Source organism: Heloderma suspectum, chromosome 3 (genome assembly GCF_057233095.1).
Source record: "Heloderma suspectum isolate Gila_16-S chromosome 3, 16-S_ref, whole genome shotgun sequence".
Lineage (NCBI taxonomy): Eukaryota > Metazoa > Chordata > Lepidosauria > Squamata > Helodermatidae > Heloderma > Heloderma suspectum.
The window spans coordinates 294,512,536-294,532,204 of record NC_139460.1 but is presented as its reverse complement, the minus strand read 5'-3'; the positions used below and the strand labels follow the sequence as shown (position 1 = coordinate 294,532,204).

Here is a 19,669-nt window from a genome sequence, read left to right as displayed (position 1 = left end):
TTGCTTGCCCCAACATCTGTATTTTTTTGTTAACAACTGATTGGCTACCTATGAAAGCATCACAATCTTAAAGACTTGAACAAATCCTTGTTCTTGCAAAGAAGGAAGTATCTTCTTTCTGTAGTTAGGTGCCAGGTTAGCACAAAAATGGACTGACAGAGCACGTGAGATAACTGTTCCACTTAGGCAAGCTTCCAAATGAAATACAATCCTGTACAACGAGTTTCCACTAAGAGAAGGTAAACAGTAACTCAACTGATTAAGAGTTCTAGCATTAGTCAATGCCCAAAGGCAAATATACCGTTGCTGCAACATGAGAACTTAATGTACTTATAAACCATGTTATTTATACCCTTCTGCAGGTCACCTAAATGGTAAGGCTAGAAGCTAGTTTCTGACAAGATAATTTTCTATGTGAGTGGGTTTTTCTCTTTCTTTTTTATGTCAAGTAATACTCAGACATTTGATTCTCCCAGATTTGGTCTGATATGGTAAAGCCAGTCTAGCAGTAACCAGGGCGGCCCTCCTATGAGGCAAAGTAAATCCTTGCTCAGGTGGCAGATTAGGAGAGGCGGCAGATCACCCCTCCTGATCTGCAGAAAATGCCATAGTGGGAGAACAGCTAGTAAGGCTCCTCGGACCCAGCTCTCGCTCTAAAGGCTACCCAGAGCAAGAGATCAGAAGGAAGGGCTCTCCAGAGAGGCCACCCGCCCAATCTCTCACTTTGGGAGAGGGCTCAGAGTGAGACATTGGGTGGGTGGGCTCTCTGGAAAGGCCACCTGATCTCCCACTTTGAGGACTCTCCCAGAACAGGAGTTTGCCTAATCTCTTGGTCTGGGAAAGTTGTAGAGGCAGTCTCCAGGGCAACCTCACAACGCCTCACTTTGAGGAAGGACCCCTCAAACCACAACATTCAGTCAGGGCTGCTCTCTGAAGAGGCTACCCATTTGATCTCTTGTTCTGGGGCAACAATGGGGAGCCTCAGAAGAAGCAACAGTAAGGGAGGGGGAGCAGCAGTGCATGCCCTCCTGCCTAAGGAGGTGGGACATCTTGTGCTGCTGCTAACAGTAACAGATAAATCATAGGAAGCTTTTGATCATAGGCTTTGCCTGTAAGCTAACATTAGAATACCCTGTATTCCTTAAATTAATGTATTCCTTACATTAACTATGCAACGCATGAAGAAATTCCTCTCTCACTCTCTCTCTTTTTTAATCTACTGATGATCAGTTTTATTAGACGGCTATGAATTCTGGTATTTTGAGAGAAAATATTTATCTCACTCTGTATAAATATAATGTACACTTCATATGTTGTTGTTTTTATAAAAAAGTAAAAAGCATCAACCTCTAATGAAATTAGATATTATCTACACTTAATAGCCCAGTCATAGGACTGCTGTCAATGAATAACTAGTTACAATGAGGGAATGGTATCAACTCCTCCCATCATGCATAATTTCATGAGTCATAAATGTGGAATCTCTAAGATCTGGCAGGCAAAAAGATCTGGGCTCATGTACAAGATCAGCCATGAATTACCAGGTGGATGGTTCTGGGAAACTCCCTTTCAGTTTCAATCCCCCACCTGTAAAATCAAAGCAACAGAGTTCTTCTGAGGATAAGCAAAATAAAAATAGTGAAGTACTTGCATACTGCAAGGTGCTATAGAAATTATAGATAAAATACCCATACTGTATCAGCATTCTAAGGACATTATAGGCCAGGGGTCACCAACCATTTGGGGCTAGTGGGCATATTTACAATTTTGAAAAAGTGTCATGGGCGCTCTCAAAATAGTCGCCATGGTAGGCATGGTCAGTCAAAAAAGACTGATTTCTCAGAGGGCAAACTGGTGAGGCCAGAGAAAGGTAACTTGCCCAAGAACCTGAATACAGAGGTAGAGTCTGAAACACAAAACCACTATTTTGAACCTATGGTTTTCAGCTCTAATACCCATTTCACAAAAGGAAAACTGATTAGCCTCAAATGCCAGTTTCCTTGCCAAGAAAGTGAGTGCAAGGTAGGGGTGGGCTCTGACCCTTAAATGCCAAATCACATATTTGCCCCCACAAAGCAAAGCAAAATACCCATTTCACAGAAGGCAAACTGGTGATGCTCAGAGAAACACACACTGGAAAAGCATCCATCCAAAAAGCAGCCAAAATGCTCACACACAGAGAGAGACAAGCAAATCAGGCACACATACAAACACACACAACCCAGGCAAAACACACAAAAACCAGTGAATGCTGGGGACTTTGGTGGGACTGTGATTCTATTCTGGATTTCAGTCAGAACTAGCCAGAACTCTAAAGGAGCTATCCAAGGTGCTGAACCTATTTTAGGGATATAGTTCAGAACCTTGGATAGCCACTTTAAAGTTCCGGCTGGTTCTGACTAAAACCCAGAATCACAGCCCACCAGAATCGAAGCAGCACCCTCCAATGACAAACACATACAAAACCCAGGCAAAACATATGCCACACAAAAACCAACCGGCCAGCTAACACCGCCCCCCCCCAAAAAGCGGGGGGGAGAGGCAACATACACTGGGCTGCAGCTGACCGCTACTCTTATTTTCTAAGAATGCCTATAGGACTCAGAGGCATTCATGGAAATGAAAATGGTGCTGGAGGCCAGCACGTCACTTTGCGGCAGGCATACAAAAATGTGTATATCAGGGAAAGTTGCGTACAACAATAAATATGAATTTTCATGCTTTAAAAAAAGATGTGCAGACTGATGCAGAAATTGGACAAAATGGACTTATGATCGAATACATGTAAAACTGATGCAGACTGGTAAAAGATTTACTTGCTCATCCCTACTGGGCACTGCAAACAATACTGCAGGGCCCGTAGGTTAATGAAGTTAAACTGCCAGCAAAATGGGAGCCCAAAGTAAGTGGATTCAGGTGAGGCAAGAGTAAGAAGATAATGCTGTAAGGCACCATGTGGCTAAATGTGGAAACCCTGGGAGGGAAAGCATAGGAATCAATCAATTAGAATGAATTGTGTTGTTTGTTATATCATCTTACTTCTCCTCTCTTGACTACATATAAAATGTTGAAACACAGATTTCATCCAGAGGGCCCAGTATTATGCTCTATGCACATGGAGATTCCAAGTAAACTGGCTTGGATCCTAAGATAACCTAATTAAGGAAGTTCATGGAAGGAAAGTTTCCTGTTCCTTCTCCCTCAGCAGCCCCACCTTGCACCCATCTCAAATTGTTCAGGAGCCCTCCCCCCGCCCCGCCTGCTCCAAGGGGGAGGAGGGGACAGGAAACATTTGTTCCATGAATTCCCTTAAGTTAACTGACCTTAGGATTCAAGCCATTGTTCCCAGAATCACCCCCAATGGTTGTCTAAGTCATCTCTGACACAAGATCAAGTGTCAAAAGAGGCATCCAACACAATAAGAGTAGGAAAAAGCCAAAAAATGTAGCTCACGCTCTTGCATGCACTCAAAGTAGTTCTGAGCTGAAGTCAACATGAAATGCTGGTTTGGAATTGTGGCAAGAGTCTTGGACTGGAACTGGGATAAGGAATCTGTAGCATACGGGCTACAGGAGGCCCTTGATCTAATTTCATGAAGCCCTCGGCATAATTACATGTGGGTAATTCTTACATGAGGGAGAGAAGGAGGGAGGAAAAGAAAAATGGGGCAGGGGTGTCGAAATGGATGGAGCGATGGAAGGCAGACTCTGCACTCTGTAAGCAAGCAAGTCAGACCTCTGACAAGGGAGAGGGAGCCAAAATGGCCATAGCAATGGATGGGTGGTGAGAAGGCTTCTGCAAGTGATCAGTTCAGACCTCTGGCAAGGAGGGAAAAATGGGGGGGTGGGGGGGAGCCAATATGGATAGAGACATGGGAGGAGCACAGAGTTGGAGAGCGAGAGAGAGCGAGATGCAAACTATGCCCACAATTGACTATGGGCCCCAACTGACTTTCCCTTCATAGGAAAAAGCTTTCCCACACCTGGACTAGAACATGGAAAACCTAGGTACAAATCCTCACCTAGCCATGGAACTCATTGCATGTTACTCTCTTTCAGCATAGCATACATTACAGGGTTGTTGTGAGGATGAACAACATGGCTTGGATCGTACGTTCCCCTGAGCAAAACTCTGCTCCCGCGATGCTCCCACTGGAAGAAGGGACAGGAGATGATTTTCACTGTTCCCCCTTCCCCATGTAACCCCAGCCCCGTGCACCACAAACATCTACTCTGGGGCATTGGGAGATCCTCAGGAACACTGTGGGAGATGGTGCAGGGGGCTGCAGAGGGAAGGTGGAATCAGCAAAAATTGCTTCCCTCCCAGCCACCCCTAATTGCAGAGTCCCTTCTGTGAACAGAAGGAACCTGTCCGTTCATGGACAGGCAACTCAGGAGTAAGCCTCCCTGAGCCCCTTGAAGAAAAGTTGGAATATATAATAAAACAGTGCTTAAAACATATGTATTCCAGAGTCTTTTGGTATTGTTTTAATAGACTGCTTTCTTTAGTTATCTGTCTAGAGCTTTCAAAGATAAAGGAAACTACAAATCCAAATAATAAACTAGGGAAGTAGTAAAACAGTGCTGGGCCAGAAGAAACACACACACACACACACACCCCTCAAAAAAACAGGGGAAATTAAGTATGCAGTTAAATAAGACAACAAAGCATGCTGAGCTCATATGGTAATCTGCCAGTGTAATATTGAGACAAATTATACCACTCTAATTTTAAAGGAAAGTCGATAGTAAGCAGCTAAGTATACAACCCCAAACCAATTGTCTATTATTTCATTAATACCATATAAGGTAATAAGGCAACTTTGAAGTAAATGGCATAAGAATTAGCCCTCATTTTTTGTTTGCTTCACAGTGCTTTAATCAAATCTGAAAAGAGGGACATTAATTTGAACTAAAGAACATCAGAAGACAAAGCAAAAAAGATCTTTCCACTGTTACTTTAAGCACTGAGAAATGTTAGGAAAAATATAGCTGCCTCTCTTTCTAATATATTAAATTAAAGTAACTACTATGACCAAGCTAGGGTACAACCTTCAGAGCTATTGACTAGATTGTTTTATATAGGTTGTTTGTACTCGTGCTAAGAATATGAAAACTAACATGTCATGTATTCTGTAGTGGGTGGCAAGGGCATCTAAGTATATAGCTATGTTTTAAAAACTGGTTGTATGAACTCCTAATCATTTTAGAGCAATCAAGTATTATCATACCTGGTATATGGAACTTTTCTTTATACCTAAAAGTTCCATATACCAGGTATGATAATACTTGATTGCTCTAAAATGATTAGGAGTTCATTCAACCAGTTTTTAAAACATAGCTATATACTTAGATGCCCTTGCCACCCAAGCATTTGACTACAGAATACATGACATATTAGTTTTCATATTCTTAGCACGAGTACAAACAACCTATATAAAACAATAAGAGAAACGTAGGAGGGAAAGACATTGCTTTATAAGTAACTATTCAAAATGCTAACAGTGTAATCCTATGCATGTTTACTCAGAAGTAAGTTCCACTGTGTTCAACAGGGCTTACTCCCCAAAAAGTGACTGCAACCTAAATAGATTATTCCAATATACCACTACCTAAAACAAGAAAGTAATAACTCTGCAGTACATCAGAAATCCCCTTCATGGATCACTGCCTTGTTGTGGCGAAGGGGCTTGCATAACTCAGTGAAGCCATAAGCTATGCCGTGCAGGGCCACCCAAGACGGACAGGTCATGGCAGAGAGTTCTGACAAAATGTGGTCCACTGGAGAAGGAAATGGCAACCCACTCCAGTATTCTTGCCAAGAAAACCCCATGGAACGTATCACAAGGCTAAAAGAGATGACGCCGGAAGATGAGCCCCTCAGGTCGGAAGGTGTCCAATATGCTACTGGGGAAGAGCAGAGGGTATTTCCAAGTAGCGCCAGAAAGAGTGAAGCGGCTGGGCCAAACCCGAAAGGACACTCAGCTGTGGATGTGTCTGGTGGTGAAAAGAAAATCCAATGCTGTAAAGAACAATATTGTTTAGGAACCTGGAATGTCAGATCAATGAATCAAGGTAAGCTGGAGGTGGTCAAACATGAGATGGCAAGATTGAACATCGACATCTTGGGAATCAGCGAACTAAAATGGACAGGCATGGGCGAATTTAATTCAGGTGACCATCATATCTACTATTGTGGGCAAGAATCCCTTAGAAGAAATGGAGTAGCACTCATAGTCAACAAAAGGGTGGGAAAAGCAGTACTGGGGTACAATCTTAAAAATGATAGAATGATCTCAGTACGAATCCAAGGCAAACCATTCAACATCACAGTAATTCAAGTCTATGCCCCAACCACTGAGGCTGAAGAAGCTGAGGTGGATCGGTTCTATGAAGACCTACAACACCTTCTAGAACTAACACCAAAAAAAGATGTCCTCTTCATCATAGGGGATTGGAATGCTAAAGTAGGAAGTCAAGAAATCACTGGGATGACAGGCAGGCATGGCCTTGGTGTACAAAATGAAGCAGGACAAAAGCTAATAGAGTTTTGCCAAGAGAACATGCTGATCATAGCAAACACTCTTTTCCAACAGCACAAGAGGCGACTCTACACATGGACGTCACCAGATGGTCAATATCGAAATCAGATTATGTCCTTTGCAGCCAAAGATGGAGAAGCTCCATACAGTCAGTAAAAACAAGACCTGGAGCTGACTGTGGCTCAGATCATGAGCTGCTTCTTGCAAAATTTCGGCTTAAATTGAAGAACGTTGGGAAAACCACTAAACCGTTCAGGTATGGCTTAAATCATATCCCTGATGAATATACAGTGGAGGTGAGGAATAGATTTCAGGGATTAGACCTGATAGACAGAGTGCCTGAGGAACTATGGACGGAGGTCCGTAACATTGTTCAGGAGGCAGCAACTCAATCCATCCCAAAGAAAAAGAAATGCAAGAAAGCAAAGTGGCTGTCTGATGAGGCTTTACAAGTAGCTCACGAAAGAAGGGAAGCGAAAAGCAAGGGAGAAAGGGGAAGATATACCCAACTGAATGCAGAGTTCCAGAGAATAGCAAGGAGAGACAAGAAGGCCTTCTTCAATGAACAATGCAAAGAAATCGAGGAAAACAACAGAATGGGAAAGACTAGAGATCTCTTCAAGAAAATTGGAGATCTCAAGGGAACGTTTTGTGCCAAGACGGGCATGATAAAGGACAAAGAAGGCAGGGACCTAACAGAAGCAGATGAGATTAAGAAGAGGTGGCAAGAATACACAGAAGAACTATACAGGAAAGATCTGAATGTCCCTGATAGCCATGATAGTGCGGTCACTGAACTTGAGCCGGACATCCTAGAGAGTGAAGTCAAGTGGGCCTTAGGAAGCATTAGTAACAACAAAGCTAGCGGAGATGACAGTATTCCAGCCGAGCTATTTAAAATCCTAAAAGATGATGCTGTTAAAGTGCTGCATTCAATATGCCAACAAATCTGGAACACTCAACAGTGGCCACAAGACTGGAAAAGGTCAGTTTACATTCCAATTCCAAAGAAGGGCAACGCCAAAGAGTGTTCAAACTACCGCACAATTGCGCTCTTTTCACATGCCAGCAAGGTGATGCTCAAAATCCTACAAGCTAGGCTTCAGCAGTATGCGAACCGAGAACTACCGGAAGTACAAGCTGGGTTTCGAAGAGGCAGAGGAACTAGAGATCAAATCGCCAACATTCGCTGCATCATGGAGAAAGCAAGAGAATTCCAGAAAAACGTCTATTTCTGCTTCATTGACTATGCTAAAGCCTTTGATTGTGTGGATCACAACAAAATGTGGCAAATTCTGAAAGTGATGGGAGTACCAGACCACCTTACCTGTCTCCTGAGAAACCTGTACGAGGGTCAAGAAGAAACAGTAAGAACCAGACATGGAACAACCGATTGGTTCAAAATTGGGAAAGGAGTACGACAAGGCTGCATATTGTCACCCTGCTTATTTAACTTATATGCAGAGTACATCATGAGAAATGCCGGGTTGGATGAATCAGAGGTCGGAATTAAGATTGCTGGGAGAATTATCAACAACCTCCGATATGCAGACGATACCACCCTAATGGCAGAAAGCGAAGAGGATCTCAAGAGCCTCTTGTTGAGGGTGAAAGAGGAGAGTGCAAAAGCTGGTTTGAAACTCAACATTAAAAAAACTAAGATCATGGCATCTGGCCCCATCACTTCCTGGCATATAGAAGGGGAAGAAATGGAAGCAGTGACAGATTTTACTTTCTTGGGCTCCAAGATCACCGCAGACGGTGACTGTAGCCATGAAATTAAAAGACGCTTGCTCCTTGGGAGGAAAGCTATGGCCAACCTAGACAGCATAGTAAGAAGCAGAGACATCACCTTGCCGACAAAGGTCCGTCTAATCAAAGCTATGGTTTTCCCAGTAGTAATGTATGGCTGTGAGAGCTGGACTATAAGGAAGGCTGAGCGCCGAAGAATTGATGCTTTCGAACTGTGGTGCTGGAGAAGACTCTTACGCGTCCCCTGGACTGCAAGGAGGTCAAATCAGTCCATCCTAAAGGAAATCAACCCTGAGTGCTCATTGGAGGGACAGATAATGAAACTGAAGCTCCAATATTTTGGCCACCTAATGCGAAGAGAAAACTCTCTGGAAAAGACCCTGATGCTGGGAAAGACTGAAGGCAAAAGGAGAAGGGGACGGCAGAGGATGAGATGGCTAGATAGCATCACGGATGCAATGAATATGAACTTGAGCACGCTCCGGGAGAGAGCGCAGGACAGGAAGGCCTGGCGTGCTATGGTCCATGGGGTCACGAAGAGTCGGACATGACTGAACGACTGAACAACAACAACATCAGAAATGCATGGCAATTATCAGACACAAGAGCATCATAAATTTCACAGTCACTAATTTTAAGTTGCTGAAATGCAATTGTATCATCGACAATATGAGTTTAACTTGGATGCATCTTGTTCCCACACATATCTAAATGTTTGGAAAAGGCTGTTTGGTTTAAAACCAGAAGAGATATGGCAATTCCAAATGAGAAATGCCTAATTAAAGAAATCTGTCAAAGCTTTTAATGCTGTTCTTATTTTGCAGTACATTATCTGCCAACAGATTATGTGCCAACATTTACAACACGTCAGTAAATCCATTGTTAATGGACCAGTATAACAACTATGCAACAATCTGTGTGAAAGCAATCTCTTAAAATATCCCTTTGGCAAAGATCCATATCCCAATATGTCTTCAAGCAGTAATAGTAAGAACAACATGTTTTTTTTAAATAATGTTTTTAGCTTTAAGTTGCAAACCTGCAGCCCATCACACATGCTTAAGTCTTATTGATTTCAATAGGACTTAAGAGCAGGCAGTTGGGCATAAGGAGGGATTGAAGAAACATGACAGGTATACATGACAGAAAGCCACAGGTTGAGCAGCTTTGCCTCTGTTGTAACTTCCAATGCAGAAGAGACAAGCAGCTTCATTTTAAAATCACTTCAGGACTGCTTCTTTATCAAACACAGGAAGCAAAGTTCCAGCTCCCTTCATAGAGCATGATGCTTTCCTATGCAGGCACACAACACACAAACTATGCAGAGTATGCAGCACACAATACAATGGCCTGCACACACAGGAATCCCCATTCGACTTACCAGAGCCCTGTTTTCAGCACATGTACAGGCGGTTGATCAGGACAGTCTGGGAAATGAGAGGTCTGTAAATGCCTCTCATAGCCCATCCACCCCTCCCCCACTCCACTCAGTCCAGTTATTCAGCCTCTGAAACACAGGTAAATTCACTGAGTAAAAGGGCTGGATGGGTATATAGGAGGTGCTTAGAGACTTTCAATTCTTCCTAATGGTCTGTACATACAGCCTTACAGACATGGAAGGAAGGATTCTGTGAAGCCCTATGGAAAATAATCTAGAATAGAAAAATACCATGCCCATGAGTTTTCCTCTGAACACACCCAACTTGCTTCTGGATCCTGACCATACAGATTACATTTTATTTATCAAGTTACTAGGACTAAAGATTATGACTCTTTAGAAATAATAGAAGTGCAAAATTACAAAATGTTTTATGAGCCGTCATCTTTTATAAGCAAAAGTACAAAACAGTAAATTTTGTCATGGATGGATCACTTAGTTTCACAGTAAATTTGTATGTTTTATATGTATTACCTTAAAGTGAGTTAAATGTGCAGGTAATGTAAATTTATTATTGACAACTTGCCAATGACACAAACATTATTAAGACTGCAATCTTATACACACTTACCTGGGAGTGAGCCCCACTGAATTCAATGGAGCTTACTTCTGAGTAGTCATGCACAGAATTGCACTGTAAAGCATATAAAAGTTCCTGGAAGAAAAAGAAAAAAAAAGTGGGGGGGATCTCTGTCTAAAACTTACTTCTTGCTTGCTTCACAAACATCAGCAATATTGGAAAAAAGGTGATGGCTTTCTGTCTTGGTCATTGTAGAAGCTAGTTCTTTAGAATTCTTAAACATCCGGATCAGAATCTCCAGGCTGAGTAAATATGAATGTTCTGAAGATATTACTTCAAATATAGCCTGCATGTTGGGCGGAAGAGAAGAAAGATACAATGAACTCAATTCTTTTGGCTTTAAGCAACAAGTTATTTCACAGTGGCATCTCTCTGGAATGGGCATTTTGAACATGCACATACCACAGTCTTAAAAGAGCTGCTCTGGGATTGTTCCAGTAAATCGCACTGCACATATCGCAAAAGTTTAATATTTGCAAAACAGATTTCAAAGGTGCACAAAATAGACTACTTAACACGTTTTAGATTTAGCATGTACCTTGGTAAAAAGCTACAGTCAGCACATATATATTTCAAAATAATACCCTGTTCAAACAAAGCCAATGGAAGTGCAGCTCTGTGGAATGTGTTTTTGCAATGAAATAAACGCATGCTTTTGTCTTATCCATTAAGGGAAAAATCTGCAACATGGCAAGCAGAACTTGGTGGGTACAGTGCCTAGAGGGTTGGGTTTGAAATATCCACCTTCAAAGGTCACTATAGCTCAGTTTAGAAGTAACTATCTCTGATGGATAAAGCATAGTTTATCGGGCTGACAAATAGCATTGTGCCTGTGCAATCAGATCCTGGTTTCATTCATTCATTACATTTCTATACGACCCAATAGCGAAAGCTCTCTGTGTCGTTTACAGAGATTAAGGGTGCAATCCTATGGCCGCTAATCTGTTTCCTATGGTTAGTGGAAAACCGAACTGCACCCCCTCCCATGCCGCCACGTAGGCAGTGTGGATTGGCACAGAGCTCTATGCTCCGAAGGGGGAAACCGGGCATTCCCGGCGGGTGGGCCTTGGCGGGGAGGTCAGAAGTGCCGGTATGACACTTCCTATATGTTGTCCAGCCTCCCCACCCCGCATTCCGAGGTCCCATGGCTAGACAGCCAAAATCAGCTGTCTAGCCACGAAAGCAGGGCGGCGGAAGCGTGGAGGAGATGTGCTCCTCACCACTCCTTCCACCATGCAGTGGATACGTGGTCACCCCCAGGTTCAGAGGCAACCGTCTATCCCCATAGGATTGCTCTCTAAAAATACAATATTGTACATAATATAAAAACCACATACATACAAACATGTAAACCACACACACACATGCACACACACACACAATTTAACAATCAACAATAAGAATTCCCAGGACCTGATTAAAAACCTTATCATATGCTGCCGAATGCCTGAGAACAAAGGAAGGTCTTACTTCACTTGGGGCTGAAAAGATAACAATATTGGTGACAGGTGGGCCTCACTGCAGAGATCGTTCCATAATGGGGGGGGGGGGGCACCACTGAGAAGGCATATCCTGGTTTGTAAGCTGTGACTAAATTTCCATGACTTCCCCCATTCGGAAAGTCACAGGAAAGTACAGTTTAACTAAACCCCTTGGCTTTAAGGAATGCTCAAGAAGGGAGGAGAGAATTAGTAGCCACAATGCTCATTCTCAGTCCAATAAAGGATGATTCAGACCAGGTTCTGAAGTGAGCCAGACTCTCAGGCTAACCAACCCCAGAGGTTTGTTGTAAGAAAAAAAGGTTAATAATTTTGTGCCTGCTATACTAACATATGCTTTAGAATCAGTAACAATAAATATACAAATTCTGTTTGCAAAAATTAAAAGGCTGTCATTTCTCAAAGATGTGTCTGTTTTTGTAGTTGAGCTAAAGGCAGTAACATTATAATAAAGAACAGGGTCTTTCAAAAAAGAGAAAAAATCCATCTGGGAAACCTTGCATATGCAACAGCCTCCTCCCCACAATTAATGAACATTCTTTAGGGCAATGAACAATTCTGGATAGTTAAAGATTCAGCTCCTTGAAAGCAGTGGAAACTGAGAAGCAGCTGTGCCAGATGCTTTTACAAAAGGTCAGCTGGCTGAAAAGGAAAAGGGTAGGTCTCCAGAACACAAATGCAGCCTCCCACACAAGCCTTCCCACCCCACTTATTTCTTCTCTTCACTCTGCCAAATCCTACACAACACTGCCTATCATTCCTTCTCCCCTGCCTTTTTCCCCTCTTCAGCAGTCTTAACAACTAGAGTACCTGATGGTGAGGTCTGATTCAAGTATTATTAATTGTATTGCATCAACAGTATGCAAGGTGCTTTACAGAGTACAAGATGACAGGTCCCTGATCCAAAGACCTTACAAGCTAAAATTCAACACAAGGAAAACAACACTGGAGTATGGCTAGGCACCCTTCGTCAGGCCCCATCCCCTTTCCTGCAACCACTAGTCATTTGGTAATTTCCCAGCTTTTGTGACTTTTTAAAAGAAGGGTTGAAATGCCTCTCCTAAGGCTTAGTTACTGGCAGTAAGAGCTTTAAGTTACCATATGCTGGTACGTTTTGTGTTTTTGCCCCCACCCCTTTGCCTTCAGCCCACCTACCACTGGAATGCAACCAAGAGCTTCTCTGAAACTGAGTTTGGCCCTTTGTACTGAAAGAAGTTCCCCACCCTTGAAGAAGGGGCAGGAGACTGTGTGATTGTTTTAGTTATTCATACTTAGATTTGGTTACAGGCCTAGTAAATATCACACTACTCTAAAAGGTGTAGCTACTTCTTATGCATGCACTGTTTTGTTTTTGTTTGTTTGCAGTGGGTTTTGACATACCAGCTGAGATCTTAGTATTTCTGTTGCCACCTTCTTTTGCTGATGCAAATCCATCAGCTTGAAATATGCTATATTGTAATAATAAACAGTCTAGGGGTTTCTTTGTTTTTCTAAGAAGTCTTCAAGCCACAACCAGGCACATGCTAGTATACATGCTGTGCTTTGTATAGAATGACTGAAGGGGACAAAAGAATCATAGAATCATAGAACTGTAGGGTTGGAAGGGGCCTATAAGACCATCGAGTCCAACCCCCTGCTCAGTGCAGGAATCCAAGTCAAAGCATCCCTGACAGATGGTTGTCCAGCCTCATCTTGAATGCCTCCAGTGTGGGAGAAGCCCTAGTGCTATGACTTTGGTTTCCTACAAATCATTGTGCCCTCAAATTTCAGCTATCCTCACAGACAATGTGGTGCCTTAACTGTAATCAGGAGGAAAGGATTTGCCTAAAGAGAGCAGCAGAGTTCCGTGACTAATTTGTTCCAATCTGTGCATTTTTGTTCAGAGAAATGACATTGGAGCCCTCATCTTCAATAATTTTTAATGATCCTTTGTTCCCAGTTCCAATGACAGCCTTCATTGATTCATTCCAAGCTGAGAAATCCAAGGCTCAGCATACCAGTTTTGAAAGGAAAAATGAGATATGGGTTGGCCACTGGTATCTGCTATGAGCCAAACACATAACAAAAACACGTTTTCAAAGGACTGCAAAATGATCAGATCAAAACAACAAAACAAGGAATGTTGGCACTCACATCTAATCTAATCTAATCTAATCTAATATACTCTAGTGACGCTAATTGGAGATGAAGAATGACAGCGGATTTGCCAATTACTATTTCTTACTCAAGACAAGTGACAGTCCCCTTGAGTGATGGTGTGAAATGTAAGGCATCAACAGCAAACAGATGCCTGAAGCTTGGTAGCTTATGAAGAATACTTGGTGGAATACTTGATCTTTAGAGATCAAATGTGTACTGAAGCTTTTCAAGCAACACTGGGAGAAGATGATGCAGTCAAGGTTAGAATCGAATAATGATGTAAAGAAGTGGGGGGAAAGCTGTATTTAAAAAGTTTGTGTTTAGGCCAAACTATTTATTTCTCCATGGCTTAATGTATTACCTAGAATGTTGAATTAACTATAACAGAAATTTCCCTAGACACACCACTATGTCAGTTTTTAAAAATCACTTAATACCTGTGCCCTCTTGTTCCTTTTAATAGCTGCCCTTAAATTGGAAATTTGTTTATTTATTTTATTTTTAATCCCCTCAATAACCAATGTTTTCAGAATTTAACCATTTTAGAGCTTAAACAACCCATTTACACAAGAGAAATGGCACTCAAGACACTCATTCCAGTGATCCCCTTGCAATTAATGGGGAATTGAACCTTGAAGGTACTTCCTGGGTACTTATTCTGGTACCTATTCTGTTCTCAAGCTAAAGGGGGCTTACAGCATTCACCCAACATCACCGACTCCAACTTCTCCTTGACAACAAAAAGGTCTCAAGCCCCACACTTCCTCAGTTTCCTTCAGCTCCCACATTGTCCCCATAACCACCACCATCCATCAGAAAGCTTTTCAAACCCTCTTCATCTCAAACTATTTTATCAGCCCATTCTATTGTATCCTACTACACATTCTACAGAAGGGCGGGCATAAGATTGATATAGATCTATAGGTACATCTCTGCAGTCGATCATCAAGGATGTCTGACTCCCAATTATTTAACAGTAGCAGAAACTAAGTGTCCCCACCCCATCCTAATTCATACTGAAATTAAGAAAGCTTGGAGTAACCAGGACTGGATTTTTACATAAAAGGACTACAAGGTCCATTCAGTTCTGGTATTCAAAACAAATTCCTGGACTCAAAATTCTTTATTTCCAAGTGTATTTCTTTTGCATATGGCTCCATTTGGTGCATCTTGGGGTTCTAGTAAAAAAACCACGTATATCCCGCAAGCCTGACATCTGCCCACCCATCTTCTACAGGGCTTGTATCTCTCCCATCCAGCAAGTCTTTCCCAAGTCTGAGTCACTACTACCAAGCCAAGCATGACCTTGAGCTCCTTTTGGCTTCAACTGAAGATAAGGACAACTGCCCTAATCTCTGGTTCTTCCCCTGACAACTACATAGGCTCCTAACAGTGCAATCATAGCATATTCATTCAGAAGTAAATTCTACTGTATTCAGTGGGGCCTAGTCCCTAGAAAGTGTATTTAGGATTGTGAATTTCTCCCTGGGCTTTCCCTTCACTGGCTTTATTCAACTTAAATATCTGACTTGACTTACACTCAAAAGACTCTTTAGGTTCTTCCTTTATGGTCTTTCACTGAATTGGCAGGACTGATCTGAGGGACAACTCTCTTCAGGTGCTGTTCAAGCCCAAAGGAGCTGGAGGAGATTATTCACATTCATCAAGAGTACAGCAGAAGCCTCTAGAGGGCTGAGGAGGAGAAAACAGGAGACTTTTAGGATCACTCCTCATGTTACATTTTAAAGACATAGGGTGGGATCCAGCAATCCCGTGAGTGGAATTCTGATCATGGAATACTCCTGCTCATGAAACATGGGAGGTGATTTTCTCCCGAAAAGCATGGGAAGTGGTGCAGGAGGCTACAGGGCAAATCAGCAAAAAATTGCCTCCCCTTCCCTTCTGTGGGCAGCAGCCTCAACTAAATGACCAGCCCTTCTACAGGGCTACTATGGAACCAAGCCTTAGGGGTTCTCTCACAATCACTTCCATATCTGAAAATATGTGACATATCACACTACGGGCTCAGAAGGAAAACCGAGTACTGTAGAAATAGAGGTGCTTATGAATAAGACTACTTCTGCATTCTGCTTTTTTCAAATATTGGGCATGTTCACAAATTTATATTGGGAAGAGTCCCAATGAAGCCAGCATATCCTTTTTATCTGGGCCTCTCATCATTAGACATCTCACTACAAAGCAGACATGCTTTACATATGCCTTTATACTTTATATATTCATCCTGGAGGTTCTGGAGGTGACGGACTCGACCTTGGGGGAGCTGGGGGTGGCGATGGCCGACAGGAAGCTCTGGCGTGGGCTGGTCCATGAAGTCACGAAGAGTCGGAAGCGACTGACCAAATAAACAATTGCCAAAAGACTTTTATTCTAGACTAGCTGCATAACTGCAGAAAGTCTGAATAAAAAGGCAGAACTCTATTATAATTTTGTTCAGCAAAAGGGAACAGAAAAGGGTAGAGCCAGAACATATTGAGGTCATCCTCCCAAAAGTAAACATATGAAAGGCACATACTAATAAATAAAATAATCATATAATCATTAAGGTACCTCCTGTCTTTTTCTTTCTTCTTGGCTGATAGACTGGGATAAGCCATTCATCTTCACCTGAAATAAATGGTTGATGATGAATATATTTTTATGATGTTCATACTTTTAAACATTTTTTTTAAAAAAATAGTACATTTCTTAAGGTTTTGTTGGGTTGGATCCCAACTAAGTTAGTTGCACTCATCTCCCACTGAAATCAATGGGATAAGTTTGTCATGATTTAGGTTTCATTGATTTAAATGGAATTACAGTTCAACTAGTCTGGATCTAACACTTTATGTGTAATAATGAAAATATATAATAGAAATGAATTCTAACTAAAATTAGAACAAAAACTTTAGAACGTTTTTCTTTAAAGTTTATTAATAAACCATTTTATCTATTCTAAAATCATTTCAACTCTTACAATTACAATGTCTCCTTTTTTACTTTTAAATTAGTCGCTAATAAAATTCTGGTAAGGTGTTCAAAGTTGGTTTCTAAATATTGTAAAGTAGGCCAGAGAAGTTCCAGAAATGATGTATCTGCTGATCTAAAAGCATACTTGTCGCTGGAATATAAAGCTACTTACAGTGCAATCCTATACATGTCTACTCAGAAGTAAATCTCATTAAGTTCAATGGCCCTTACTCTCAGGTAAATGGGTACAGGATTCAAGCCTTAATTATCTGAATTGCAGATCACAGTTTGGCCATTCTCATAAACAATTCCTCAGCTACACACTCAAGGAAGCTATGCAGATCAATCCTAATTATATTTACTCAAATGTATGCAGGTTAATATGTGAGAAGGTGGTCATTTAGCACAATCAGGGCTTTGTAGGTCAAGAACAACACTCTGAACTGTAAAAACAAAAACAAAATGGAAGCCACTGAAGTTCTTTCATTACTAAAGAAACATATCCACCATGGCAACTTCCAGCTGACAGAGTGGCTACTGAAGCAGCTAAAGTTTCTGAACACTGTTCAAGGGTGGCCCAACATAAAACACAATGCAGTAATCAAGACTGTTTGGTACCAAAGCATAAATAACTCTTTTCAGATCATGTCCCAGAATGGGCACAGGTGGAGTTCTAGCCAAAGTTGATGAAAGCTATACCATGCTATGGATGCCTTTTGTGAACCACTTAGCCAAGCTAGATCTAGGAGAACCACCATGGAAAACCTGCTCTTAAAGGGAAGTGCAACCCCACCCAGTATAGGTCAAATACCAGCTCCATGGTCCAATGGACCATCTATCAACAGCTCCTCTGGTTTGTTTAGATCAAACAGTTTATTACCCCTTTCCAGCCCATTATTGACTCCAAGTAGCTGTTTAAGACATTCACAGCTACACTGGAATTAGATAAGAGAGAGAGAGAGAGAGAGAGAAGACGGGCGTCATCTGCTTATTCATAATACCTCATCCCAAACTCCAGCTGACCTCCCCCTGCAGTTTCATGTAAATATTAAACAACATTGGGAATAAAACAGGCTCCTGAGGAACTATAGATGCAATGGTGCAGAGTAACAGTCCCCCTGCATCACCATCTGGAATCTGCCAGTCATATAGCTGTAGGACCACCGGAGTATGGTGCCTCTAACTCCCAGTCCAGGCAGGCATTCCACAAGGTTACCACACAGTTGATTGTATCAAAAATCAACAAGATGTCAGGGAGAATCAACAGGATCACACTCCCCCTGTATCTCTCCTGGTGAAGGTCATCCAACAGGGTGACCAGAGATGTTTCAGCTCCGAAACCAGGTAGGTCAGAAGCAAGACTCTAGACAATTTCAGCCAGGGTCATCTAGGAACATCTAGAACAAGGCTGCCAATTCCCATTGTACCAACACAATTTTCCAGATCATGATATTGTACCATGTATTTCAGATAGATAGCTAATGAAACATTTAGGATCAAGATTAGAGACAGACTGAAATTACTGGACAGTAAATGTCTGAGACTAGGCAGAATAATTAACATTTTAGAGGAAGAGGATTGAGATAAGTTTCTCTCTCTCACACACACAATACTAGAACCCAGGATCATCCAATGAAGATGAACAATGGGAGACTCAGGCAGATAAAAGTACTTCTTCACACAGTGCATAGTTAAGCTATGGAATTTCCTACAACAAAATGTAGTGATGGCCACAAATGCAGACAGCTTCAAAGGGGGATTAGGCAGCTTCATCCAGGATAAGGGTATCAATGGCTACTTGTCATGATGGCTATATATTACCTGCAGTATCAGAGGCAGTATACCTCTGTATGCCAGTTGTCAAAGAAAATGTGGAGGGTGCTATTGCATTCATGTCCTGTTGTGGGCTTCCAACAACGTTTGGTTGGCCACTGTGCAAACACAATACTGGTCTAGATAGGCCTTTGTTCTGATCCAGCACAGCTCTTCCTATGTTCTTAAAATCTGGGCCTGTTAAAATACTTAAGTCCACATATCTGTCCTCCATTCTCCTGCTTCTTACTCTGTTTTCCCCATTTTCACACAGGAAGCGAAACAAATTACTGCACTCATAGTGCTTGTCTGCTATGTAAATATGCTCCAGAGTATCTTTTTTTCTCTATTACATCCTGAGATAAACAGCCAGAACATTTACTCTGCTTTAGCACACTACTGAATGCCAAGTGTTCTAGAGCCTGTGCCAACAAAAGCATTCTGCCAGCAACTGCTCAAAAACGAAATAAGTACCCGTAGTTCCAAAATAATCCAAAACAAGAGTTTTGCCTGAACATACTGAACAGCACATGTTCAAATTGACAGTTAATCTAAGATTAAAGACATGAAACCATGCACATAAAATTCTAATTTTTAGGTTTACCCTCTCTTTGCCAGGTGCACACTCAGGAAGAAGAATACTTCGTTTAGATAGCCCTACACTTTGTTTGCAGCAGAGCAATACTCCCCAATGGGCTTATCCAGATTATTACTGAAACATGCCCCAACCATTTTATAGCCTTTGAAAGGAACACTATATTTCTGTAATAAAAGTGTTAGCAAAAAAAAAAGCACATTTGCCCAGCAACAAATGGGGAGGCACATGAAATCCTTGCCTTGAAGGAAAATGTTTGCGCCTCCATGATAAATGAGTAACAGCAGCTCATTTACTGTTTACGCAAGTAAACAGAAATCCAGAAAGAACTAGAATCTACCACAAA

The 19,669-nt window shown here is 41.8% G+C and overlaps 1 protein-coding gene across 2 annotated transcripts in view; it reads right to left on the bottom strand.

Annotated features, from left to right (window-relative positions):
• ARHGEF26 (Rho guanine nucleotide exchange factor 26) overlaps positions 1–19,669 on the bottom strand; it is a 95,229-nt gene that overhangs the window by 52,126 nt on the left and 23,434 nt on the right. For both annotated transcript variants that reach the window (XM_084847305.1, XM_084847304.1), the window contains exons 5-6: positions 16,518–16,574; positions 10,437–10,597 (exon numbers count right to left, since the gene is read on the bottom strand). In XM_084847305.1, coding sequence (XP_084703431.1) covers positions 10,437–10,597; positions 16,518–16,574 — 218 coding nt within the window. The remainder of the gene's footprint in view (positions 1–10,436; positions 10,598–16,517; positions 16,575–19,669) is intronic.